The sequence below is a fragment of the Thamnophis sirtalis genome, unplaced genomic scaffold (assembly GCF_051295495.1).
Source record: "Thamnophis sirtalis isolate CommonGarterSnake01/CBP01778 unplaced genomic scaffold, rThaSir2_p1.2 scaffold_5, whole genome shotgun sequence".
Lineage (NCBI taxonomy): Eukaryota > Metazoa > Chordata > Lepidosauria > Squamata > Natricidae > Thamnophis > Thamnophis sirtalis.
The window spans coordinates 1,626,757-1,654,682 of NW_028261385.1; the positions used below are offsets into that span (position 1 = coordinate 1,626,757).

The following is a 27,926-nucleotide window of genomic DNA, read 5'->3' on the forward strand; positions in this document are numbered from 1 at the left end:
GAAGCCTTTCCGGCTGCTGCCCCCGCTTGTCCTGGGCAAGAGGCAACCCACCTGCCCCTTCTCCAGCTCCCCCCCTCTGGCCTGAGCCCAGTTCTCCTTCTGCCAAGGGAGGTCCACAAAACAGCCCTGGCACCCCCCCAACTCCTCTGAAGGGGCTCCAGACCCAGGCAAGGGACGGCCTGCCCCCTCCCTCCCTCCCTCCCTCGGAAGAATCCCAGGAGGGACGGAGGAGAGCCGGGAGGGAGGGACTCACGCTGGGTACTCGGGCACGGTGCCCTGGAAGGCTGGCAGGCTGCAGAGGTATTCGTTGTAAAGCCACTTCACCTTGAAGTGTAGGTTCATGTAGTCAGCGCTCCTGCACAACCGGTGCTTCTCGTGCTCTGGAGGGGAGGAGGGGGGGGGCAGAGAGTGAACAGGTGTCAGGTGGGCAACGGGAAATGCCAAGCAGAAGGTCCCACGCAGGACCCAAAGCTCGGAATTCCATGCCACCCCCTCCCCCCCCTGTTTTTGCAGCCTGGCAGGTCCCAGATGAGACCTGGGGTGTTTCTTCGGGGGTGGGGGGGCGGCAATCCCCACCTGTCTGGCAGCACCACTTCCAGCCCTCCCCCCTCCAGCCCCAGGGGAGGCAGCCATCGGAAGCGGCTTCCCCCATGACGGGCAGAAATCTGAAACTGAAATCGGCTCCCCCTCCCCAATTCAGGGGGCCTCGACTTACAACCGTCCGTTCTAGTGATGGTTCAAAGTTACAACAGCACTTGGAAAAAAGTGGCTGCTTTCCACGCTTGCAACTGCTGCAGCCTTCCGGGGTCACCTGACCCCCCCTGACCCCCCCCCACCGGTGACTGAGAACTACCTGCACGTGTGTGTGGGGGGGGGGGGGACATACATAAGGGAGCCTCCTTAGAAGAATCCCTGGGTCTCTCCTGGATTTTGGAGCCTGAGATATGAGCAGCAACTGAGAGGGGGAGGGGAGGGGGGGGGGCTGATCCTCAAGTTGTCCCACAAGGGGCTTTTTCAGGAGGCCACTGGATTTCCTTGTTTTCTGTTGAAGACATTTTGCTTCTCATCCAAGAAGCTTCTTCAGCTCTGACTGGATGGAGGGAAATGGAAGGACTGATACTCCTTGCAGGCAGCTGGCCATTTGCCTCCTTTGAGAGGGTCCTTGAGGCCACCTGGAGGTTCCTCTGTGTCCTCAGGGTCACCTGAGTGGTGCAAATGGGGGTGGAGCCTTCTTGGGACTGCTGAAAGGACCCTGTTGTAGATGGGAGATGGATGGTGAGGGGGGGGGGCTGTTCAGGTTGGCCATAAAGGGCCTCTTCGAGCCTCCTCTCAACCCAGCTGTGCTATCCATCCAAAGAGTGGCCCTGGCCCTCGAAATGCAGATGTTGCAGGGGACATGAATACTGTTGTCATCAGTGCACTTATCTTTGTTGGGTAGGATAGCGGCAGTGAAAATGAACATTTTACCAAAATTTTTATTTCTCTTCCAAATGTTACCAATACTTTAAAAAGATGCGAATCTTTTTAGAATGGCAGAAGGGTATCAACAAATTTGTGTGGGCAGGAAAGAAGCCGAGGGTAAAGATGAAAATAATGCAAGATGTACGCGAGAGAGGAGGCTTTAAACTACCTAACTTAAAACTATATTATGATGCAGTGGCGCTATCTGTAATTAGTGATTGGACTCAATTAACTAATGATAGAATATTGAATATTGAGGGACACAATCTGGTATATGGTTAGCATGCTTACCTGTTATTCAACAAAAAATTGAGTATACATTAGGCTAGACAAGAATTTGGTGGTAAACTAGAACTATTTTGACACACACAAAAATTGTACTCCGATGTCTCACTGATTGAGGAATGATGAAATGTTTGTTTTAAAAGAAAATAAAACTTTTGAAAGTAAAAAAAAAAAAATACTGTTGTCATCAGTGCGAATGCCGTGGTCGTAAGAACAAACACCATGGCCGTTAAGCAGCCCACTGCTTGTTATGGCACAGTTTTGTTGAAAACTGTCAGTGTGTGCTCTTTTGTGGCAAATCCGTCGTAAAAGGAGGGCACATGACTGCGGGAGAGGGAAAATGGGGGTAAATGGGGCTGGGCTGTTGAGCGCGTGGAGTTCAGCCACAAAGGGGGGGGGGCAGATGTAGGCATCTGGGTAAGTCCCCCTTTTCAGGTAGGTTGTAACTCTGAATGGTCAGTAGAGACCGGTCGTAAGTCGAGGCCTACCCGCATGGACGCCATTCCTACGTTCCCTTCCACAAAATTCTCCTTCTGGTTACCTGAACAGCCTTAAGACACCCTTAACACACACACCCCTGAACCATCACCGGGGAAAAGCCACGGAGCTCTCCCACAAACGTGGCCTTGCCGTCAGTGGCCGAGAGGAGGACTCACCTTCCATGGCGTATTTCATGTCCTGAGCGAAGAGGTTCCACATGACTTCCGCACTTATCTTGCCCACCCGCCAGTTCTTGGGGAAACCTGCGTCCGGAGTGGGAGGAGGCATTCAAGAGATGCCCCACGGCCGATGGGGGACGTCCCTGCTGTGTCCCTGCCCGGGAGGGGCTCCTTGCCCGGAGACTTCCCAGCCAGAGGCCCTCCAGCTTCTCCCAGGGTCTCCCCACGGGGGCTTCCTGGTCCCATACAGGCTGCGCCAAGCCTTCCCCGCCAGCGCTGCCGCCTGCACCCCCCGCCCTCGAGCAAACGAACGCAGGCAGCTCCCAGCTCTGGGGCCTTGGCATGCAGGCGGGGGGGAGGGGGGCACCGGACGAGGAACCGCTCTCACCCCTCTGCTGGGCGCTAAGCGGAAGCCGCCATCTCAACTACACAGTTACTCTTCCACAGATGGACAGACAGACACAGACGGACAACAGACAGGTCCTGCGGAAGGACACCACGGACAGACGGACAGCAGAGCTCCGGCCGGCTCTTTGTGTGCCGAGGAGAGCATCCCTTACTGGTTGAGGACGGGGGCGTAGGAGTTCTTGTCCTCCTCCGCGATGGAGACGATGAGCGTGATGAGTTTGGGCCAGAAGTCCAGGTTCTTCACGCTGGGGCCCTGCTCCTCGGGGGGCAACTCCTGTGCTTTGTTCTGGGGGAGACCAAGGGCCCTCAGACAAGGGTACCCCCCTCTCCCCCCCTCGCATACACACGCTGCCCCCCCTCTCCAGTGAGGTCTGTGAGGGGATCTGCTAATCCCGTTTGGGCAGAAGAGGGGTGCACTCCCCCCTCCAGATGCTCTGCTGCTGAAGGAAGCAGCCCCCCTCCCATTCCCCCCCCCCACTTTACTCAGGAGAATCCCTTCTTGGCTAGATTTTCCTTCTGCTTTTTCAGGTTCACCCTTACTATGCTAGGATTAGTGAGAATAGCCGTAGCCCTTAGACTTACCGTATTTTTCAGAGTATAAGACGCACCTTTTTTCCTCTAAAAAGAGGCTGAAAATCTGGGTGCTTCTTTTGTTTTTCAATATATTTTTTTATTTTTAAAACCAACAAAAACAAAACAACACGGGGAGGAGCCGTGTTGGGCCACAACACCTACCTATCTACACTCGCTCTCCCTACCTATCTACTGTATTTCTCTCTCTCTATTTTTCTCTCTCTATCCCTCTACCTACCTACCTATCTACACTCTCTCTCATTACCTACCTACCTACTGTATTTCTCTCTCTCTCTTTATCCCTTTATCTACCTACTTACCTGACTACTCTCTCTCTCTCCCCCTACCTACCTACTATATTTCTCTCTCTTTCCCTCTCTATCCCTCTATCTACCTACCTACTTTTTAAAAAAAAAGCCTCTTCAAAACCTGGGTGTGTCTTATATTCTGAAAAATACAGTATATTCCACTTCACAGTGCTTTACGGCCCTCTCTAAGCAGTTTACAGTCTCTGACCCCCAACAATCTGGGTCCTCCTTGGAAGGATGGGGGGATGGGAGGCCAACCTTGAGCCGGTCAGAATCGAACCGCTGGCAGTGGGAATGCAGAGTTTCTCTTGCCATCCTGCTCTCTGACCACAGAGCCACCAGGCCTCAGCAGCTCCCTCCTTCTCAAGGGGCATCTTGCCTACCTCAGGGACTCAGGCGGGCGGGCGGGGGGGGGGGGTTAGACCCTCAGGACAGCCTGGCTCACCCATCTTCCCCCAAAACACGCACACACACAAACACACACACCCTACGTACCTGGTCCACCTGATACTCCCGGCTGTACAACTCGTGGCAGTTGTTGAAGATGTACTCGTAGGTGGAGTTGAGGCAGGCCCTGACGCAGCCCTTGACCACCTGGCTGGCACGAGGGGGGCTCTGCAGCTCCTGGACCTGGGCAGACGGATGGGGGAGCCGGGGGTGAGGAGAGCCCCTTTCTGGGTGGGCTGGGTTCCCATCTCCATCCTCACCTCTCTTCTCCGGGCAGCCCTGCTGCTCAGGATATCCCAGGACGTCCCAGGCGGTCTTTCCCAGAAGGCCTTGGGCCCCCATGGGGAGTCTGATGCAAAGCCCAGGCCAGGCGTTCCTTCCAGGGGTGGCCCCAAGGCTCTGGTCCGGAAGGGGCCTGCAGGGGGCCCTCTCCCACTCCCAAACTCCTGCCGCCCGGAGGGAGGGGCTGTTTCTAGGCCCATTATCACATCATAAAAAAGCCTTCCCCAACCAGGAGGAGACCCCGCTCCTAATGGGTCATAATGCCATAGAGTCCTGGGACCTGGAGGTCTTCTAGCACAAGCCCCCCCCCCCCCAAGAGGGCCCCAGGGCACGGGGCGCCATCTCCATGGGCAGGTGGAAGGAGCTGGCCAGCCAGGGAGCCTCTTTGGTCCGAGCCCCCCCTAGGGAGAACTTTCCAGTCCTTCTGGGGGGGGTGGGGGACCTTCAGCAAGCGGATGGGGGCCAAGCGGGATGCCTTCAATAGGCCTACGAAGCTGACTTGACAGCTTGGAGTGGGGGGGGGCGGAATGTTCCAGGCGCAAAGAAGGTTCCCTGCCCCTTCCTGCCAGGGGGAGACGGAGGACAGTTTGTGGCTTGTCAGAAATGGTTTCACAGGCCTCCTCCATTAATTGAAGAGAGACAGACACAAATTTCACAGCCCGTCAGCCTCCTCCGCTGGGGACAGGCAGCGTCTCCCCCTCCCCCATTTAAGGCCAGGGGGCCTCGTTCCGGCTCCCCTCCTGCCTCCCGAGAGTTTGCCTAATTGGCAGGCCAGGGCTTGGCATCCTGTAGAGCCACGGGCAGTCAGGGAGCAGAATTGGCAGCGGGCTGACCTCGGCTGCAGAGGGGCTGCTGCTGGACTGCAGGCAGACAGAGGGGAGGGGGAGCTGGGCTGAGTCCAGCAAGGAGGAGCTCTCCCTGGCTTTCATGGGGGGGGGGAGTGGGGGGGTCCATGAGGGGATCCCGTCTCAGAAGTGGACGGAATGGAAAAGGAGGGGCCGAGTGGTAGAGCAGGAGGGGAAGTAGGGTAGAGGGGAATGATGGAGGGAAGAGGGAAAGTTGGAGGGGGGGCGAAAGAAAGGGTGTATGGAGGGTCGAAGAGGTACATTGGGTTTCTATTTTGGGGGTATTGTTGACAAGAGGAATGGCTGTGTTTATTGTTTAATGCAGTGTTTCTCAACCTTGGCAACTTGAAGATGTCTGGACTTCAACTCCCAGAATTCCCCAGCAGTGGTTAGGACAGTGTTTCTCAACCTTGGCAACTTGAAGATGTCTGGACTTCAACTCCCAGAATTCCCCAGCCAGCGAATGCTGGCTGGGGAATTCTGGGAGTTCAAGTCCGGGCATCTTCAAGTTGCCAAGGTTGAGAAACACTGGTTTAATGTTATATGGCCCCGGTTCTGCACAGTATATATGTGACTGTACGAAAATGAAAATAGAACAAAAATAAAAACACATTTATCAAAATAGAAAAGGAGGGGCCCCGGATTCACTGGAGCAAGCACACACCCCCCGTCCCAAAGTGCAGGAGCAGGAGGGGGCCCCCAAAAAAGAACACCATCTCCTGCCCTCCAAAAAGCACCCAGAATTGAAATCGAGGCTGCTTCAGCGGGAGGGGAGCAACAGGGGAGCCCTTCGCCTATGGACAGGGCAGCCTCTCAACTTTGAAAAGGGGTGGGTGGGGGGCGCACAGAGAGCTGGGGGCTCCCCCTTTTCCTGCTCCCTTTCAGGTCTGGGCTCTGCCCTTCAAGGCTGGGGTGAGAGGAGCTGGGGGGGGGGGTTTGATGGGCAAACCAGCTGCAGGAAGAAGGTGGCAGGGAGGCCTCCCACAGGCCACAGCCCCCCCCTCCCCGGGGCCAGATCAGGGAATCCCCCTCTCCCCCAGCTTACAGAGTCCCCTGAGGCACCCATCATTTGGGGAGGCGGCACCCCAAAGGTCTGGGGCCCCAAGAACCTGAGCGGACGGTCCTACCTTCATTCGGAAGAAGGTGATGCTGGTCAGAAGGTCCACGGTGGATTTGAGGTCCTGCAGACGCTCCCGGCTGCTGGCGGGGAAGTTATTCTGTGGGCAGGAACAGAGAGGGGCTTTTCGAGGGACCCTGGCAGACGCCCACCAGCCCTGCAGCAGCAGCAGGGACCCCGTCCCAGCAGAAGCTGTGGCTAGAAGGCCAGGGAGGGGCTCAAGTCTGGGGGGGGGGCAGCATTTGCTCTCTAGACCCCCCCTCCCCTTCCTGCCTACAAAACATCACGGGGGATGGGGGAGGAGCCCATACTGGCTTGAGGCATCCTGTGATGAGCAAGGATACGCTTCCCCAACTGGTACATACATACACACACAGTCACACCCCCATACCCGGATCATGTGACTTCTGAATTTGCCTTGGGGGTGGGTGGGGTGGGGGGAGAAAAAGCCTCTCCACCCCCAGCCAGAGTCCCTGAGCCCCTTTCTTCCGCTTGAGGAGTGTCTCAGGCGCAAAACGTCCGCCTTTCCCGACCGCCCAGGGCGAGTGGCCACTTGAGTGCCAGGGAACGACTCCGGCCGCCTTGGATGAGGCTCTTATAGTCTAGGGGTCCATTTGATGAGTCCAATCCCTTGTTCTGGCCCGCCTGGCTTACAAATGGGCTGGAGACCCCCGGAGACCCTCCGGCTCTCCCCTGGCTATAGGAGGAGCCTGTTTTCTGAACCACGAAGGCCCAGCAACAGCGCCTCTGCTCAACCCAAGGTGGGTAACCCTGAATAAGGCGGGCCTGGTTTGCAAAGCACTCTGGTTGCCCTGGCTTCTGTTTGGGGGGCAGCCAAGCCCTTTCTTCCCCCACCCCCAAGAGCTGGTGAAAACCCCAAAGCCAGCCCCTCCTCCCTGCAGGTAAGGATCGGACAGGAAGAGAGATTTTTCTCAGCTTGACCGCACGGCTTCCAGTGATCAGGCGGAGTCCCTAGGGGGTTGTGGAAGAGGGAACTCGAACCAAAGGCCAAAGAGAGGCCCTCTGCATGAATGGCTCATCACACAGCCCACCTCCTCTTCCCACCACAGCTGAGAAGCTCCAGCCCACCCCCTACAAACCCTCCACCTCAATTGGGACCTTGTTCTCAATGGACCAATCATTTGGGGGCCTCCCCCCCTTCTCCATGAGTCCCAGTAGACTGCAGGGAGTCTCACTCCACAGAGAGGGCCAGGTGGCTCCTATCCAACTTCCAGTCCAACCTCAACCTCTCTCCTCTCTTGCCATGATCCATCTTTCTTGGTCACACATCCCTGGTAGCTGTGGCTGGATGACAGTGGATCCGTCATCTTCCCCACAGCTGTGCAACTGCTCCGGGTGCAGGCAACACCCGGAATCTTGACGTGGAGCCCTCCCTCTCCACCCGCAAGACGGATCTTCTCCAGCCTCCTGGAGGCCCAGGCCTGATGGTCCTCCAACTGATGCGTCCTCCGCCCCATCTAAGCCACACCTCCATAACCAGCAGCATACACATACGGTGCTATCAGCTTATCCAGTGGAACCGCTTGCCACCAGAGGTTGTGGGTGCTCCACTGGAGGTTTTGAAGAAGAGTCTAGACAGTCCCTTATCTGAAGTGGTTGAGGGTCTCCTGCTTGAGCAGGAGGCTGAACTAGAAGACCTCCAAGGTCCCTTCCAGTTCTATTCTGGTTGATTGATTGATTGATTGATTGAGCTCCTGGGGCTTGTCACAAACACACAACTAACTCTGGCCTGTCCTTAAGAAACCCGGCGAGCAGCTTCCATGTTCCTCCTCTGTTGTAATATAATTCCTTGTGTAGGTGTGGGTCACCCATGGCCCAGTGGATAACAGGGCATGCAGAGCCACGCTGAACCACACAGGAGGAAACAAACTCCATAACATCCTAACATCCTGATAGCTCATAACAAAACATCCTGACCAGGATTTGACCATATATAGGCAGAACTTCCCTGAGCAGTAGATTAGAAATTAGAAAGTGGGGCGATTCCTTCCCAGGGTGGGGAGAACCCCCTTCCGTGGCTCTCCTCGATTTGCAGCCTCGTCCCGCTGCGTTTCGCGCTCGTCCACACATCCCACGTCCAACTTTTGCAGGCAACTCCGGACACAGGGGTCTTCCTCGCGGCAACCCTCCCTCGCCCCGGCGACCCTCTTCTCTGACAGCGCAGGCTGCTCTCCTCCCCCGAGGCCAGAGGTTAGCGCTCGTCTCTGGGGAATCTCATAGCTGCCCCTGCAGCTAATTTCACGGTTTCTGTCTTCTAGGTCATCCGCAAATTGGCTAAGCCTTCCTTCCTTCTCTTCCCCCAGGTCATCAAGAACGCACACACACGCACGCACGCACGCACGCACACACACACACTTCTCCCAAGCTATGAAGAAGCAAAATGAGAGGCTGCTTATGTGGAGCTGGCAAATCCAGTAGGAATGGCTTTGGGTCAGTCTCCCCTCGATGCCTGGATCCTCTGGACCTGCCAGGTGTCCTGAATCGTTTCCATAACGCAGGTAAATGTTCCGCCTGCCCCAGGAAATCCTTCAGGGAAGCGGGCAGCAGGGGCCATTTGGGGCTGGGGGCTGGCCAGTGGTGCCCTGGGAGGCTGGGGGGGGGGTCTGTGGATCGTGGCCCCTCACTGCCAGAGAGGCCACTGGGCGGGCCCTGAAGTCAAGACAGGCCTTGCCCAGACCCCGGGGTGGTGTTGGGTGGGGGGTGGGGGTGTTGGGGGGTTGCCATGTGGGACCCCTACCCTGTACATGGAGAGGTCAATCCGGAGGGAATTGTGCAGCTGGTCCAGCAATTTCACGAACCTCTCCTTCTGTCAGGAAAAAGGAGGAAAGAGAGCAGGCGTCAAGAGGACGTTCTTGGGCTATTTCTCGGTAGGGTCCGAAAATGGGTTCCCCCCCCCCCCAGGAAAGGCATTGGGTGTGTGTGTTGGTGACCAATCAGATGAAAGTATCGGCCAGTCTGAGGGGGGATTCAAGTCAGGCTGAAAGGCCGAGTCTTCCCTGAGGAGCAGCTGCCCCCCCAGTGGGCCGTCTTGCCAAGCCCAACCTCCAAAAAGTGTGGGGCAGCCCCAGAGGGTCTCTGAGGCATTTTCTGTCTCCCAGCCTCAAGGGGGGCCTGGGGCTTCCTTTTCTGCTCCACCCCCCTCAGGCTCTCCCAGATGTTCAAGCCTCCCAAGAGCCATGGAGCTGCCTTCTTGGAAAGCCCCCCCCCCCACTGGACCCCCAGCAGCACCCCAGCGCTGTCAGCCCCAGCAGCCAGGGGTCCCTCTGTCCGCAGAAAGAGGCCCCAGCGGAGGCTGAATGGTGGGGGCACTCACCCCAAAGTTTGAGGCCGAGAAGCGGTCGGAGGCGGAGACCTGGGTGGAGGCCGTGGTGTGGGCATAGTAGGCATTGATGTTGGCCAGCAAGGTGCTCATGACGGCCGGCACTCCGGGACACATGTACTTGGACGAAAGACACGCAAAATGCCTGGGGGGGGGAGAGGAGGAGCAGAGGCAAGGGGGGGTCAGGCAGGGGACGCCAGAGGGCAGGAAGCAGCCACCCCGGGGCCCCCTTCTCCCCACGGCTCCCTGGTCCCTCCTGCCCACAACCCTTCCCCTCCAAGCCACTGGAGCTCCCCCCCCCACCTACCACTGTAGGCGGCAACCCTGACCGATGCGGCTGTGGCTGATGAAAGAAAACTCTGGAGTGAGCCCCCCCCCCAGGCCCTCCCGTGCAGAGCCCCCCCCCGGTCCAATTCTACCCCCTCTTGGACAGGGTGCAGAAGCAAGAAAGTGGCACTCGGGCCCCTTCTCTTCCCCTCTTCTCCTTCCAGGTGCTCCCAGTGGTGGGAAGAGCAAGGCCAGAGCCTGGGAGCCAAGCCTTCTCCTCCCTGGGCCCAGGCAAAAGCAGGGATGGCCCACCTCCACCCTCCTCTTAGTCATGCCGGTTACGGCTAGGACCACTTCCCTCCCTCCTGATCTGCCCTGCAAGGGGGCTCCTTTTCGAGCGCCCCCCTCCCTTCTCCACACCAGGTTCTGCTGGCTTTCCTCGACTCCTCCCCCCCCCACCCAGCCCATGTTGTGGGGATTCTGGCGTTCTTTTCTGGGGCGCCATGAAGGGAGGACACACATCTGAGGCCACTTCCTTCTGGACAATGGCAGGAGGAGCCCAGGGGAACCGAGGGGCTTTGCAGACCCTGCTGGGCAGCAGAACAGGAATCCTGCAGCCTCAAGAGGAGGAAAAACTCCCCTCCCCCCCAATTGGGCTCATCTCCTGCAGCTCCAGGGGCTGGGGGCAAAGGGTCATCTGGAGCCGGGCAAGGAGGGGGCCCTTCATCAACAGCAGCCATTGAAGAAACTCCCCCCTCTCCAGAGTTTGGGTATCAACACCCATCCCCCCCCCCGACTGTCCTGGGAAAGCCGCTTGGGCCCGGGACTGAGGCGGAGGGCCAGATGTGGTCGGGGACTCACGTCATGGCTTGGTAGATGGACTCGATCCCGTAGCGCATGGCAAACTCATCCACGATCTCCTGGCCGATCTCCTCAAAGTAGACCTTCCAGGCGTCGTCTCCTTTGGCCTCGGGGATCTTCACCACGCCGCTTCCTTGGACGTCCGTCAGGTAGTGGAAGAGGTTCTGGAAGGGAGACCCCCCAAGAGGCTCCCAGGAAAGGGCCCGAACAAGGCACGGGGGGGGGGGAAGACCCAGATTCATTCCTTGACTGCCCCCCTCCCCCTCCCGGCCCAGGTGTGGCTCCTGCTCTCCACACCTCTGCGCTTCTCCTGCAGGGCTGACCGAGTTGTCTTGCCACTTCTAGATTGTCTCCAGAGCCCCTTGTGTGGCTTTGCCCGCCACGGCCTGACCCCCTGCTTTTGGGGTGTCCCCATGTCAGCCCTGCTGCCTGGAACCTCCCAGCTGGTCCGGCTCCGGGATGGGCGTCCCCTGCTCCTGAGCTTTGGCCAAATGCATGTGGGGAGGGGGAGAGGAATGGGGATGGAGAGCTTTCGGCCACTTCCTCTACCTACACAGCCCTAGCCTCTGGCTCCGGGGGGCCCTCGGCCTCCTGCCTGGCTCCCCATCTGAGCCTTCGGACACAAGGGCCCCTGGGTCTGGATATCAACCATTGAAGCCTTTTCATATTCAATAACATACAAGAAGGAACAAACAGATATGCTGAGCTATTAAATACAGAGGGTGAACTCAAATCCATACAAGACTTGAAACAGGAAGGCACTGAACTTAATTGGTATTCATATGTGCAAATACATTCTAGGTATAATGAAGATCAAAAACAGGAGGGTTTTTACGATAAAATGACTGAATTAGATAAAATCTTAATAGGTACCGATGAAAAGGTAATTAAAAAACTTTATGGTTACTTACTAGAGGTGAAACTTCATGTGGAACAAGTCAAAGAAACTATGTTAGCATGGGGGGAAAACTTTGGGCACGGGATTGAACTAGAGAAATGGCAAAAACTGTGGACTCAAAACTATAAAATGACAATGTCAATTGCATACAAAGAGAACTTGTATAAGATGTTTTAAAGGTGGCATTTATCCCCATCGAGAATTGCAAGAATGTCCAAGAATAAATCTGAAAAATGTTGGAAATGTCATCAGACGTCGGGCACATACTACCACATGTGGTGGACTTGCATTGAAGCAAAAAAATATTGGACTAAAATCCACATGTGGTTGGAGAAGATGATACATAAACATATAGATTTAAAACCGGAACTCTTTTTATTGGGAATCATACCAGAAACATACAAGGACTTGAAATATCTGATTGTGAATGTTTTAACAGCTGCTAGAATTGTATTTGCCAAAAATTGGGAAAAACGAGAAAGTACCATCACAGGAGGAAACTATTCGGAAAATAATGGAATGTGCCGAAATGAGTAAGCTTACATTTGAAATTAGAGAACGAGACGATGAGCAATATTATAAAGTGTGGGACTTGTTTTACCAATGGTTAGATAAAAAAACCTGGGAATGAAACTGTTTACTTATGTTGTAATAGTTTTTTGTTTTTTCTTTTCTTGCTATGATATAGAGTACTATTCACATGATATATAAAGTACAATAATGATTTTAATGTATAAGAACGGGATGATTTGAATACCTTGGTATAATTGTACGTAGTGACCATTTTATATCAGAAAGATGTTTGTATATTAAACGGATGAATGATGATGTAAGGAACAATTGATATATACATGAATTGAAATACTTAACCATTATATGGATTAATAATTAATAATGGGATGATTGGTGACATTATGGTCAATTGAAAATATGAATTTATTTTATAAATTAATGGGAATCCTTTGTTCTATTCTTTGCTCTTTCTTCTTAGAGATATGACACTATAATACTTTAAAGACATTGTTATTTGATAGATAATTATGATAATTATGAATTTAAAGAAATAAGGATTGTTACAAATGAAATAATATTAATGGTAATTTGAACACATAATGCTCAATGACAGCGAAATATTCAGCTATGTTTAATGTAAACCAGTGATGTTAACCCTAAATTTAAGAATTGATGCACAAAAACCTGCACCCAAACGACATGCTTGATGAAATGGAGGATAGTTGTTTTTTTGTTCTGCTCTTGCTTTGGTTTGTAAGTGTTGTTTTGTTTAAAAAGAATAAAAATATATATTTTTTAAAAAGGAAGAATACAAGCTACAAGCATTCGCAGATGACTTGGTTTTCATCCTAGAGGATCTATTAGAAACAGCACCTAAACTGATAGAAAGAATAGAAGAATATGGGAAAGTAGCAGGATTAAAAATAAATAAAGACAAAACGAAGATCTTGACAAAGAATATGTCAACCAGACAAAAAGAAGAATTGGCGGAAACCTCGGAGATGCAAGCCACGAGCAAGGTTAAATATTTGGGGATATATTTAACAGCAAGATGCAGCGCTCTTAAAGACAACAACTATAATAAACTCAAACAACAGATCGCGATGGACCTGAACAAATGGGAAAATCTACAACTTTCGATGATAGGGAGAATATCTACAATTAAAATGAACATTCTACCTAGAATTTTATATCTGTTCCAGACGATTCCAATTAGACTAGGGAAGGAATTTTTCGATGACTTAAATAAAATAGTGTTGAAGTACATATGGCAGGGGAAAAAGCAAGAATAAAATTAAAATTGTTACAAGATGCAAAAACAAGAGGAGGGTTGGGCCTGCCCAATTGGGAACCATATCACCAGGCAACAAGTTTGATGTGGGTTAAAGAATGGATAACACTAAGGAATACCAGATTATTGATCCTTGAAGGACATGATCTATTGTTGGGATGGCATGCCTTTTTATGGTACAAGGGAATAAAATCACGGGGGAATTTTAGAAGACATTACCTACGGGAGGCCTTGCTACTAAATTGGAAGAAGATTAAAGGACAATACAATCTAAAAATTACAGTCTGACTATCAACTATCGAAGCCTTTTCATATTCAATAATATACAAAAAGGAACAAACATTTAGATATGGTGAAATATTGAATGCAGAGGGTGAACTTAAATCTATGCAAGAACTGGAACAGGAAGGAATAAAGATGAACTGGTTTTCTTATGTGCAAATACAATCTAGATATGAGAAAGATCATAAAGAGGAAGGTTTTTTATGATAAAATGACTCACCTAGAAAACTTTTTGATGGGTACTGATGAAAAAGTAATTAAAAAAACTTTTATTGACACTTATTAGAGGTTAAGTTAGAAGAAGAACAAGTTAAAGAATCTATGATAGCCTGGAGGGGGGGGACTTTGGACATGGGATTGAATTAGAGATGTGGTAGAAATTGTGGTCTCAAAATTATAAAATGACAATGTCAACAGCATATAAAGAAAATTTGTATAAGATGTTTTACAGATGGCATCTACCTCCGACGAGAATTGCAAGAATGTTCAAGAATAAATCTGAAAAGTGTTGGAAATGTCATCAGACATCGGGTTCATATTACCATATGTGGTGGATTTGCGCAGAAGCTTAAAGATATTGGGAATTATGCCAGAAATATAAAATAGAGACTTGAAATACTTGATTGTAAATATTTTAACAGCAGCTAGAATTGTATTTGCAAAAAATTGGAAAAATGAGAAAATACCAACGCAGAAGGAAACTATTCAAAAAATAATGGAATGTGCGGAAATGAGTAAATTGACATTTGAAATTAGAGAACAAGAAGATGAACAATTTTACAAGATTTGGGACTTGTTCTATCAATGGTTAGATAAAAAATCATGGTAATGGGAAAAGTGGGAGAACTTTTTATATTTTAGGAATAATAGAATGATACATGCAATACTATAAGAGTTTAGCATTGTTAAACAGATTAGAACGATGTAATGGATGTATGATTTTAACATATCGAATAATCTGTTTAAAATGTAGGAATAATAATTGGAGTTGAATTATTGATGCAAAATGATGTTGTATATATGGATTCAATATTTAGAATACCTTGTTCAAAATTAAGGTATAATAATTACAGTTGAAAAATTGACATATAACAATAATGTACTTATGTTTATCTAAGGAACAATTTGTGATTCGATATATAATTGTGTGACCATGGGAAGGACGCACAAAATCTTGTAACCAAACGACACGCTATATGAAATGGAAGAAGGATGTGTCTGTTTTATGTTTTTGTTTGTTCTTGTTTGTTTAAAAATAAAAATTAAAAAAAAAGAAAACAGCTAAGCTCAGAGACCCCCAAGGACCCCCCCACCACCACATTTCAACCCTGAGCTTCAAAGATTCTCTTTTATGGGTCCCTTCAGAGCATCTTTACTGCTCACCTGTGAAGCTGTAAAGCTACATCTCTATGCTCTAAAACATCCGTGGCTTTTTCTGGGAAGGGTAACCCATGACTGGTCAGAGGGTCAAACCCACCAGAATTATTGGGGGGGGGGGAGGGCTGTCACACTAACAGAAGGGAATTATCTGCCCCCTGCAAACCCTCCCTGCAGGAGCCCCCAGGAACCTCCTTTCCTCACGGAGGTTGCAATGGGCCTGGGGGAGGAAGACAGGGATTCTCAGCAAAGGGGGGCTCCCCATGTGGGCCCCTCCTGAGGAGTAGAGCTCAGCCGGCCGCCATGCCTACCTCATGAAGGCAGGTGTACTGGACGTGATAAGGAGCCACCTTCTCTTCGCCTTTGATCTCCACGCTGATCTGCAGCCGAATGGCGCCTGAGACGGCCGATTTGTCTGTCCGCTTTTCTAGAAGAAAGAACCCCCCCCACACGTTCTCATCCCTGCCAGCCAGGGGCCCGCAGGACCCAAGACTGATGGCAGGCCCACCTGGCCACTCTCTGCCCCCCTTCAGAGAGATCAGGCTGGCTCTGCAGACCTGTTGGCAGCCGGTGGCCCGTGGGCTCCAGGTCCCCCGTCTGCCCTGGGGCAAGAGGGGCAGGAAGATGTGGCTGGCCACAAGGAGGGTGTTGTGCCCTTGTGGCCTCGTTGGCACGAGGCAAGAGGGGCCCCCGCAGGAATGGCAACTCCAACCCCCTCCTCCCGTTTCCTCTCCTGGCTTTGCCTTGGGAGGGCTGGCACAGGACCATGGAGCCCACCAGGCTTAAAATTGCCACATCTGGGGATCCCCGGGCTATGGGGACTTAAGGGGGGGGGGGTCTGGCCTCTGCTGCTTCCTCCCCTGGAGGGTCCCAAGGTTGCCAGCCTCTTTCCTCCATCCGCTACTCTGGCTGGAGATTCCACTACAACTGGTTTGCAAGGGGCCATTCTGGGCCCCCATTCTCCGGGGCCCAAGTAGTGTTCACCCTCCCCTCTCTTCCAATGGAAACGCTGCTTTTCCCAGACTCCCATCCCGAGGCCTTGGAGGGCAAGGAGTTCTTGGTTGAGTTGGGGGGGGGGCATCTTCACCATCCCAGCACTGGACCTGCCTCTTCCGATGCCCCAAAGTCCCCCCCCCCAAGGCCAAGGACCTCCCAGCTGCCTCCGTGGAAGCTCACCGGCTCTCCCCAGTCCCCACCCGGACGCCAAGGGATCCTCCCGTGCTCTTCTGCCAAGCTCCTTGGCTGCCCCTCCCCCAGCACCTGCAGAGAGGCTCACCCAGGTTGTACCAGACGTCCATCTCTCCGCTCAGCGTCCGGACTTCAATGATGGTCTGGCCCAAAAAATCGTCCGATTCCCTCTTCAGCCGCTGCTTCACCCGGGACTTGATGTCGTCGTCTTCGTCCCAGACGCGCACTTTGATCCGATCGGAGGAGTTGTGGCACTCACTGCAGGGGCCGAGGGGGGTGGGGGACAGCAAGCTCTGTGCTCTTTCCTGCCCAGGTCCCAAGGCAGCCACCCCCCCCCCCCGCAGCACAGCCCCCAAGCAATCCAGGCCCCTCCGGGCTCAGCTGGCTGCCTCTTCTCAGGCCTTCGAACCCCACGTTTTGGGCAAGGCAGCTGAGGGGGGGGGGGGAAACAGGGTGCAAAGGCCCCAAGCTTTGCTCAGAGAGCCCCAAGCAGTGGGGCGGGGGGGGGGGGGAGGACAGCCACCAAGTGGGAAGGAAGAAACTTTCCTAAACATAAGACTGGGTGAAATCAGGGTTAAGAGCAGTGACTGTGAGGGGAATCTTGGAGTCTTAGTTGACAATTCAATAGGAGCCAGCCGTGTGCGGTGGCAGCCAAAAAAGCCAACACAATCCTAAATTGCATTAACAGAGGGATACAGTTAATGTCAAGGGAGATACTAATACCCCTCTACAAAGCCTTAGTAAGGCCACACCTAGAGTCCTGCATCCAGTTTTGGTCACCACACTATAAAAAGAGATGTTGACGCTTTAGAAAGAGTGCAGAGAAGAGCAACCAGGAAGATGAGGGGACTGGAGGGTAAAAGATACGATGGGCGGTTGCAGGAACTGGGCATGGCTGGTCTAGGGAAGAGAAGGACCAGGGGGGACAGGAGAGCATCTTCCAATATCTCAGGGGCTGCCCCAGAGAGGAGGAGGAGGGGTCAACTAATTTGAGAAGAAACTATGGTTACAAACTCATCAAGGAGAGAAGCAACTTGGAATTAAGGAGAAACTTCCTAACAGGGAGGACAATTAACCCGTGGAAGAGAAGTTGCCTTCAAAAAACGTGGGTCTTCCAGGGGGTGGGACTAGATGACCCACAACAGTGTTCTCAACCTTGGCCACTTGAAGATGTCCGGACTTCAACTCCCAGAATTCCCCAGCCAGCGAATGCTGGCTGGGGAATTCTGGGAGTTGAAGTCCGGACATCTTCAAGTGGCCAAGGTTGAGAAACACTGACCTACAAGATCCTTCCCAGCGCTGTTAGTCTGTTATTTTCTGATTCCCCTGTGATCTCTGAATGATCCCACAGCCCCCGGGGCAGCTCTGTCTCCTCATCAAGCCCTTCGGGGGGCGACCTGGGCTGAGGGCACCCAGGGAGCTTCAGCGGCCGAAGGCCCCCCCAGTCCTAAGCCAACCTTTCCCCGTTGGTGCCATCTTGGGCTTCTGCGTGACCTTGGCAGAAACGAGGAGGAGGAGGAGGAGGAGGCAGAAGAGGAAAACCTCGTGGCTGGGCATTACGTGATAGGAAACAGAATGACCGGTGATGCTTTGGGGGGGGGGACCTAGTTCCTAGGTGCTTCGTGCGTGGGAGGCGCTCTGGGGCCGAGGAAGGAAGGAAGGCAGGCAGCGGAGGCCGGGCTGAAGCCGTGGCCACGCCGCAGCAGGGACCCTCGCTGGCTTCTCCACAAAGGGGCCGCCTGTTGCCAAGCAACCCAAATAACAGGGAGGAAGAAAGTCAGAAAGTGGGTCAGGCACAATGCGCTGAGCCTTGTCAATCAGAGCGGTGCTTCCCCCAGGCTCTGCCCCCCCCTCCCTACCGCCAGCCGCGAGGCCTCATCCGGCCCCCAGGTGGGCCCTGCCCCTCCAGCCCTCTTCTGGGAAAGCCTCCCCTTGCCCAGGCCCTGCCCCTCAACGGCCCCCATTGGGCCCCCTGAAGGTTTGGGCACCTTTAAAAGACGGTGGGGGGGCAACCTAAGACCCGGAAGGCCCCCCAAGGACCTCCCAAGAGGGACGCAGGGGCTCCATTTGGCTTGAAGGCCCTGCAATTGCCTCAGTAGCCCAGATAGCCTCCCACCGACAACCGCCACTAAGCCCAACATTTCTGTTGTTAAGTGAGACCATTTGTTCAGTAGGTTTTCGGCCCATTGTACGACTTTCCCTTGCCACAGTTGTTAAGTGAATCAGTTGTTAAGTTAGTAACACGGTCGCTAAGTGAATCTGGCTTTTCCTTGTCAGGTCACCAAAGGGATCCCATGACCCTGGGACACTGCGGCCGTCATAAGTGTGAGTCACTTGCCAAGCCTCTGAATTTTGGTCACGTGAGCATGGGGGTGCTGCAAAGGCCGTAACTGTGGGAGATGGTCGTAAACTTTGAAGTGCCTATGTTTGGCCCCATAGACCAATGGTTCCCAAACTTGGCAACTTTAAGACTTGTGGACTTCAACTCCCAGAATTCTCCAGCCAGCTCTGCTGGCTGGAGAATTCTGGGAGTTGAAGTCCACAAGTCTTAAAGTTGCCAAGTTTGGGAACCACTGCCATAGACCAACCGCTGAAGGGCCCCCCCAGCAGAGTTTCCAATGGGAGCCAATTGCAGCCGCCTCCTATCCAACAGGGGCTTCCCAGGCCCCGGACCCTCCAGCCCAGCTACGCAAGAGCAGCCCTGGAATCGGAAGAGAGCTGGAAAGGGCCCGGAGGTCCTCTAGTCCACCCCTGCTTTGGTGGTTGGGCGTTTAGATAAGCGCCCTGGGGGAAAGGACATCCCCCTCCCCATCCGAGCTCTGAGGGGGTGCTAGCAAAATGGAAGGGAGACCCTCCATCCCACCCCCACCCCCCTTTAATCTCACTGCTGCAGGCCTGTGAGAAGCCCGGCTGCGACGGGAAGGTTCTGGAAGGAAGAGCAGGAGAACTCCCGAGGGGTCTCCCAGCCCCCTTAATCCCCGGTGAAGCACTCAGGCCCTCCTGTCGATGTTCATCCCAGCCGAGAGAGAATTCTCCTCTGCAGCAGATAATCGATGCTGGCTGACAATCACAAGCCAATTAGCAATAGCAGTAGACTTATATACCGCTTCATAGGCCTTTCAGGCCTCTCTAAGCGGTTTACAGAGAGTCAGCATATTGCCCCCAACAATCTGGGTCCTCATTTTACCCACCTCGGAAGGATGGAAGGCTGAGTCAACCCTGAGCCGGTGAGATTTGAACCGCTGACCTGCTGATCTAGCAGTAGCCTGCAGTGCTGCTTTTTAACCACTGCGCCACCTTGGCTCTTATCTACGCTGGAGACTGTGGGAAACGTCCACAGGAGCCCTGATCTCCCCCCCTCCCCCAGAAGCAGCAGACGACGACCTCTCCCGTGGCTGGGCTTTGGCACGATTGCTCCCTGATATTTGGGAGAGAGTTTTGCCAGGCTCCTGGGGGGGGGGGGGTCGGCCCTGGGCTGATGGCACACAGCTTTCCCCAATAAGATGTGTTGTAATATAATTCCTTGTGTAGGCGTAGCGGTCACTCATGGCCCAGTTCATACCAGGGCATGCAGAGCCACACTGAACCACACAGGAGAAAACAAACTCCTAAAACCCCATAACATCCTGATAGTTCATAACATAACATCCTGAGATGTGCCCTACCAATGACGCCCAGGATTTGACCATATATAGACAGAACTTCCCTGAGCAGTAGATTAGAAATTGTACTTTTACAGGCTGTTTTTAATCACATGCTGATTGCTCCTCCTGCCTTTGTCCTATCTCAATAAAAGGGGCTACCAGACCCCCAATCTGGGTCGCTCCATCCCGAGAAAGATCGTGTCCTGTCTTTTCTCCACATTGGCCTCATGGACGAACCACGGGAACGTTACAGAGATGGGTTTCAGGACTGGGCCCCCTGCAGCCCTCTCTGCAGCCCCAGCAGCAGGCCAGCCTTTCGGCTGCTCTCCAGACTCTGCGGGGCCCCACAGAAATGGCCTCTGACATTGGGGAATAATGGGAGCACAGCCCACCCCACCCCCGGCTGAAAGCATTTGGTCAGGGAGCACAGGAAAGGAGGAGGGAGGCTATTCATCCACACCCTCCATCATTCTGCACTCCTCCATTCATCTCCTTCCAGGCCCCAAAGCCCCCCTGGTTTCCTCCGAGGAAGCTTCTCCCCTCCCCCAGATCCTCTTAGCTAGCCCCCCCCCCATCCCCGGAACTGGGCCCGATGCTCCAGACGTGGCTTACGCAAGGCCATCCTAATGCTGGCCCCTCCTTTTCAGTACCGTTTCTTAGGACGCCCAGGAGGCTGATGGGCTTCTCCACGGCGGGTGAGGCTCTTTGGAGACTTGAATTGCTTGCCCTCGCCCGTCCCTGCTAGTAGCAGCCACGTCATTTGTGTGTGCAGAGAGGAATTTTCGCACCCTGCGCAACACATCGGTGCCAACCTCACATGCTCTTGGCTCCAAAAGCCTCGAGTGTCGAGTGTGGGAGAAGGCTAGAAAGCTCTCTTAAGCACCACCGCCTGCAGGGCTCCCCGTGCCACCCCGGCCCTCTTGGCCTAATGAGGGTTCATTACCCTAATTGCATCGCCTCCCTTGTTTGCCACCTCCAGGAAGGAGCCCAGGGGCTCCCATCTCTGCCAGAGCCATCAGCCGCTGATTATAGGCCTCGGGAGGAGAAAGACAGGAAGAGAGCCAGCCCTCCTGGCACCTGCGCTGAGCAGCCGAGCCGGCCGGCCTGGGCCCCGGAGAGACGCAGGGCTGCTTCCTGAACCACAGGCATCTCTGGTCCCCCTCAGTGCCATTCAGGCTTTGCCACCCATAGCCAGCCTCCCGCCCTTCCTCATGGCACCCGTTTCCTGGGGGCTGCCTTGGGCTCGGCCGGGGCTACGAGGGGTCATGCATTCCCCAGAAGGAGCGGCAGGAGGGAGGTGAAGGGGAGGACTCTGGGCACACAACCCCCCGGGAGTCACCCCATAACAGGGCTCCTTCTGGGGGTTGGGGGGGTGTTGTAATATAGTTCCTTGTGTAGGTGTGGGTCACCCATGCCCCAGTGGATAACAGGGCATGCAGAGCCACGCTGAACCACACAGGAGAAAACAAACTCCTAAAACTCCATAACATCCTGATAGTTCATAACATAACATCCTGAGATGTGCCCTACCAATGACGCCCAGGATTTGACCATATATAGACTGAGCAGTAGATTAGAAATTGTACTTTTACAGGCTGTTTTTAACCACATGCTATTGCTCCTCCTGCCTTTGTCCTATCTCAATAAAAGGGGCTCTCAGATCCCCAATCTGGGGTTGCTCCATCCCGAGAAAGATCGTGTCCTGTCTTTTCTCCACATTGGCCTCATGGACGAACCACGGGAACATTACAGGGGGGCACGTAAATCCAAGGCATAAAGAGACCCCCGTGCGATCTGCTGCCTGGACCACCCGAGATGATGCAGGGCTTGCTGCCCACTTCCCCCCTTCCCAATGCCCCTGCCCTGAGCGCCCACTGCAACGGCCCCTCTTCCCAGCCCCCCCCCACACCTTCTGAGGGAGCAGAGAGGAGAACAGGGACTGCTGCTACTCACAAGTGGAACTTCTCCTCCCAGACGGGGTTCAGGTTCCCAAAAATGGTCTTGGTCCTTTTCTTGGTTTTGCCCCACCTGGACGGTCACATAGGGGTCGCTGGAGCCGGTCTTGTCCTTGGCCTGTAGGCCCTGGGCACAGAACACTGCGGGGAGGGGGGGGTGAGGGGTGAGAGGGGGGCCAGGGCTGCCCCCCTCCCTCCCCCAGGTCTCTGCTCCTCCCCCTCACCTGTGATGGTGATTTTGGCCGACCACTTGGAGGTCCCGTCCAGGACGCTCTGCTTGACCGCCTTGATCTGTTGCCCGTGGGTCCCCTTGCTCTCGCCAAAGACGTCCCGGATCAGGTCGAAGATCTCCGGCTTGTTCCGCTCCCGGATCTTCATCCGGTCCTTCATGGCCATGATGATGTTCTGGGTCCGGTCCTCCGCCCCGTGCTTGGAGCTCTTCTCGGCGGCTCCTGCGGGGGGGGGGGGGGGGGGAGAGGGGGAGCCGAGGTGGCGCAGTGGTTAAATGCAGCACTGCGGGCTACTTCAGCTGACTGCAGTTCTGCAGTTCGGCTGTTCAAATCTCACCGGCTCAGGGTTGACTCAGCCTTCCATCCTTCCGAGGTGGGTGAAATGAGGACCCAGATTGTTGTTGGGGGCGATATGCTGACTCTGTAAACCGCTTAGAGAGGGCTGAAAGCCCCATGAAGCGGTATATAAGTCTAACTGCTATTGCTATTGCTATTATTCTTTCCTTTTTCCCAGGGGACGGAAGGAGCCCTTGGCCATTCCCATCGGAAGAAGGAGCCCCCAAAAGCGAGAGGGAAGGCCCCTCCTGAGAAGAGTCCAGGTGTCTGAGCCCGTCTCCCCCCCCCCCCGGGAAAGGCCCCCCTGCGCGAGGGAAGGGAAGCCCCGCAGGTCCTTCAGAAAGTTTGCCTCTCCCCGTATGGAGGGATGGAGGACATCTGTTGGGTGGGAGGGTGAGGCCTGCATAGGATTTGTTCTTGGAACCGAAATAGGCTTTGTGGTTTAAAATAAAACCCATCTTCCCTGGCGCTGCGCAAACGTTTCTTGACAGAGGGACTCTGACGAAAGTGGCACTCGTCAAGGATGCGCCTTAATCATCGTTTCGACACCAAGAAAGGGCAGCCAAGAAAGGAAGGCGGCCCCCTCCCCTCCCACGGAGGGCCCCGAGCCGGGCTTCCCTCCCCTTGGCACAGGCCCCTCCTGCGCCCACCCAGTTCAGAAGGCCCCCCGTTCTCCCTCAGGGAGCCCCCACAAGCTGCACTGCCGGCAGGCCTCCTTTCAAGGGGGGGCAAGGAGGGGGCTCAGGCTGAATAGAGCAACAATGGGGGGATCCGAGAGCTTCCGTGGCAGGGAGGGGCTTGGGACCCCAGTCTCCCTGGGCTCAGCCCCACCCACCTTGCAAGCCCCTCTCCCAACGGGGGCCCTTCCGAAGGCAGAATGCAGGGGAAGAGCCCTGAAGGGAGTCGGGGGGCATGAGGAGGACCCCAAGACTTGGTTTCCCAGGTGATTCCCCCTCTGCAGCCAGAGCACTATCTGGCTCCAATTCTCAGCCCAGAGTGAGAAAGGGGGTCTACCCAGAAGCCCCCCGATTCTCCCCTCTGCCTCTGTGGAGCAGGGAATCCCTCCCTCTCACGCCCTGGACCCTCCGCCGGGAGGGAGGGGCATTCGCCCCCCCTTCGGACACGGGCTCTCCTTCCTCAGCAAGGCCTCCAGCAGAGACGGAAGGGGATGCCAGCCTGTTCTGCCCCCGGGAAGGTTTGGGGTCCTCCCTGCTCCTTTGGCCCCCTTCCCCCCCCTTGAGGCTTGGAGGGCCACTCACTCTGCAGGCAGTCGGCGTTGAGCAGGTCTCGGCACTTCTCGTGGCACTTGACCCCACATTCCACGCAGCGCATCCCTTGGCGGGCAATGCCCCACAGGAGCCCCTCGCACTCGTAGCAGTAGGTGGGGGTCGTGGCAGTCCACACCTCAAAGGTATGGGGCGTGGTGCAGGAGATGGGGTAGATTAAGGCCTGGAGGGTCTTCTTGTACACGTGGGACTTCTGGAAGAAGGAGAGGAAGGAAGGAAGGATGGAGGAGACCCCTCTGCCCCTCCCCGCAACCCCAGGGATGAGGGATGGCTGCACCTGGCGCAGAGCCCAGCCCTCTCCTGGCAAAACACCTGGAGGTTCCTGCAGAGGCCGGCAGCGTCTCCCCCCCCCGCCAATTCCCCTGCTCTTCTCAAGCCCAGCCAGGGCCTAGTCTGACTCCCCACCCCCCTTACCCTCCCGCAGGGCCCCCCACCCCCAGGGATGCCCCAAGGGGGGGGGAGGCAGGAGTGGGCTCCCATCTTCTAGCAAACGCCTCTCCTGAGCCCTGCCCTCCACATCCACAAAGACCCCCACGGTCCCCATTGTTCCCCTAAGCTCTTGCTGTGGGGGCAGCCCCTGTGGCCTTTGTGCTCTGCTCATCTGCCTGTGTGTGTCTGTGTGATGCACCTCAGGGGCGGCCTCAGGGGATCCCCCCCTCCTGGGGCTCAGGGCCTGACCCCCTGGCCCAGCTGCTGCCCGCCCTTACCAGCTCTTCGTCCTTGAGCGACGTCCGGGTGGCCATGGCCGAGGTGATGCCCGCCTTCCGTGACTGCACCAGCGACTGGAAGAGGAAGCGGTTATTTGGGGCTCCCAAGGGCTGTGCGGGGGGGGGTCGGGGTGGGAAGCCCCTCGAGAGAGAGAACCAGCTGAGCCCTCCTGCCCTGCCCACCCCACTCTCTCACCGGTCTTTCCTTCTTCCTTGCCCCCAAAGCCCAGGGGAAGGTCTCACGGGGAGGTCCCCTCTGGGGGGCCTTCCCCAGCTATCCTACCCAGGAAGGGTCTCTAGCTGGGAAGGAGGAGGGAGGGGCCCCTTGGCTGGACTGGCCATCTGCAGGCAGAGACCCCTCAATGTCTAGAGGGCCCCAGCAGTCCCCCATCTAGCCCCCCCCTCCCCTCCCCAGGCAAGTCAGCCCAGAAGGCCAGACCCAGCCGGCCTGGAGCCCTGAGGCCCCCGGGGGACAGTCCCGCATGGATGGGCCAGGAAGCGGAGGGTCAGAAGCTGAAGGGAGCTGGGGGTCGCTCTCCGCTTACTTACCATGGCCTGTGGGAGGGAAGCGCCAGCGTCCAAGGGAAGCAGAACACGTTAATGCCACCTTGACTGTCCTTGTCTACTACTGAATCCAAACTTGGGGGGGGGGGGCGCTCAGCATGGCCCAGGACCACCCCCAGGGCCTGCAGCCACTCCGGCCACCCCTTTCCCATCCTAGCCCTGTGGGGGGGGTTGGGCGGAAGCTTCCCACCCCCCTCCCCCTACCTACTTCCCCATAGCTGGAAACTCCCCCCCTCCGCTGTTTAACTGTGCCAGCTGGAAGCACAGAGGGAAGCCTCCCCCACCCCAAATATGCCCCAAAGCCCCCCTCCCATTTTCCTGACCTGGGTCTGTTTCCAGCCAATCAGCTCTTCTCCTCTCCCCCACTTTCCTTGGGAGGAGAGGCTGCAGTTGGGGGGGTGGGAGGTACCCTCAAGACCCCACAACTAGATGGATCATAGCCCCCCCCATTTTTTTTTCTTTTTTGTGGACAAAGGCTCCAAATTTCTCCCACTCAAAAAAAAACACCAAGTTACCCAGGAGCAGCAAAGAGATCCCTGTGCCCCCCCCCCCAAACATGCGTTGAGGGAAGGGCATGTGGTGCAGTGGTGGGAGCTGTGGGAGGCCCCCCTCTTTGCTGCTGCAGAGTAAGGAGTGGGAGGGCCTCTCTGTCCCCCCCCCACCCCCATCTGCCCCTTGGGAAGACGCAGCAGCCTCCGCCCAGCGTCCCAAAGGAAGGGGGCGCCCCAGACGGTCCCCGGGGGGTTCCTCTCACCAGGTCACTGACGAGGGGGAGGGGCTTCTTCTGCCGTAGGTCTGGCATGCTGTCGATGCCGTACAGGCCGCCCGCTGGCCTAGAAGCAACAAGAGGGGGGGGGCATTAGGGAGGGCAAGGGGGAGGGGCGTGGTGGAAGGCCAGCCAGGTGCTCCTTCCTGGCCACCAAGAGAAGTGGGGGGGGGAAGGAGGGGAGCCACGTGGCCAAGGCAGGAGAGGCTTTGTGGGTCTGGACACAGGAAGAACCTTCCGCCTGGGACTCCCAAAGTCCTACCCCTCTCGCCCCCCCACCCCCAATTGTTAAATCGGGGCCTGGTCTCCGCTTTCCCCAGGAGAGGCTGACTGGAACTGCCCAGATTTACCAGGGAGGGAGTAAAAGGTTGGCATCTTATAAGACTCCCCCCCCTAATTGTGGCAACCCCCAAGAACCCTGAAGGGGGCCTTCTTCGCCCTCTGCTCCCACCCACCCCCAACCCCATTGGCAGCTTTACTGATCTCCTTTGGGCTGATGCCAGCTCAGGGTTGGCATCTCAGCCGGGGAGGGGGGGCGGGGGGGGCTGGGCCGGAGTCCCTCTGTCAAGGCAGAGCCCCCCCTCCCCCAATTCCCTGTCTGCTCTGCTCTGCAACGGTCTCAGTCCGGGTTGGAGCTGCTGTGCTGTGCCCCCCCCTTTACCCTCCCCCCTCAACAGTTGTGCACAAGCAGCAGCAACGAATTCAAATGTTGCAGATCAAAGCCATCTGGCTCTATTCAAGTATATTCACACATGGAAAATCAAACAGCCTGTAAAGGGGGGCTTCTCCACTTCTCCCCTGGCAGGCCCCCAAGTCACGCTGGAAAGAAGGGGAGGGGGAGAGATCGGCTTCAAAAGCTTCCAAGGCCTGGGATCAGGAGCAGCCCTGGTGGGAGGGTGGAGGGTGGGAGGGAGGGAGGGAGGAAGGAAGGAAGGAAAGAAGGAGGGAGGGAGGGAGGGAGGGAGGGAGGGAGGGAGGAAGGAAGGAAGGAAGGAAGGAAGGAAGGAAGGAAGGAAGGAAGGAAGGAAGGAAGGAAGGAAAGATGCCTCGGTGGAAAGACCAGCTCCGATGGCAGAAAGTGCCCAGACTGGCTCAGGGAAGCTGCCCCCTCCCAATTGAGGGAGGGGCATGGCCCACAGAGGCGAAATCCCCTCCTGCCTTTTGCACCCTGACTTCCAGGGCTGGGCTGGGGCGATCCTCCTGCAGCCGAGAAGCCTCTTGGTCAGAATAATGCAAGTTTTGAAAGAGTGAAACGTTTTGATCCAAAACTCCTCCTGATTTCTGGTTCCCGCAGATTAACATGGCTTTCCTGGTACCAAGAAGCTGGGGAGGGGAGGGGGGAGGAGAAACCCAGAGAGCTGCGGCCCCATGGAAGGTGGTGCTCGGGTGCCAGGACCCCCAGGGGCAGAGGGACAGCTGCAAGCCTTTCGTGGCCCCTGGAACAGCCTCCAATGGGGGCAGCCTCACTGGCCGAACCCCGGAAGCCGAACTCACCTGGTGCCTGGGGGAAATCGGGGAGCCCCATGAGGTGCAGCCCCAGATGTGTCACAGGGAGGGTGGGGGGTGTGAGCGAACGCTGCAGGGGCCCCAAAGGCTACTCACCCTCCTTTGAACCACGGAGACTCGGAGGGCTGCCCATTGTCCGGACCCTGCCAGGATGGGAAAGAGAGGAAAGGGCAGCGTTATTACCCGGCCAGCCAGCGGAAGGGAGGCACCCACGGAGGAGGAGGTCCATGCAGAAAAACACAGGCAGGCACTCCATGGTCAGCGGTCCACAGGAGGGATGGGGGGCGGGGGCTGATGGGAGACAAGGGAAACAGAACCTGTTCGGTGCAACGGGGGGGGGGGGGCAAGGGGGAGGGGAAATCTCAGCCTGCCAAGGGCAAACCCAATGTGGGGACACCCCATCCGTCGTCCCCTGAAGGCCCCTCTCTGCAAAGCCCCCAGGGCCCTTGGGGGAGAGGACAGACTCTCCTGCGCCCACAGCCCCAGTGGCACCTGCGTCTTCAGGAAGGGCCGTGGGGCCCAGGATGGTG

The 27,926-nt window shown here is 55.4% G+C and overlaps 1 protein-coding gene across 1 annotated transcript in view; it reads right to left on the reverse strand.

Annotated features, from left to right (window-relative positions):
- Positions 1-253: 253 nt before the first annotated feature.
- Positions 254-27,926, reverse strand: part of LOC106551451 (protein unc-13 homolog B) — a gene marked incomplete at its 3' end in the record, with an annotated part of 58,782 nt that continues 31,109 nt past the window's right edge. The window contains 18 exon segments of the mRNA XM_087715190.1: positions 254-380; positions 2,403-2,469; positions 2,471-2,489; positions 2,966-3,099; positions 4,190-4,324; positions 6,396-6,485; positions 9,144-9,212; positions 9,720-9,870; positions 10,854-11,017; positions 15,526-15,641; positions 16,491-16,660; positions 22,000-22,070; positions 22,072-22,142; positions 22,226-22,453; positions 23,827-24,046; positions 24,561-24,635; positions 25,879-25,957; positions 27,493-27,539. Coding sequence (XP_087571316.1) covers positions 254-380; positions 2,403-2,469; positions 2,471-2,489; positions 2,966-3,099; positions 4,190-4,324; positions 6,396-6,485; positions 9,144-9,212; positions 9,720-9,870; positions 10,854-11,017; positions 15,526-15,641; positions 16,491-16,660; positions 22,000-22,070; positions 22,072-22,142; positions 22,226-22,453; positions 23,827-24,046; positions 24,561-24,635; positions 25,879-25,957; positions 27,493-27,539 — 2,033 coding nt within the window.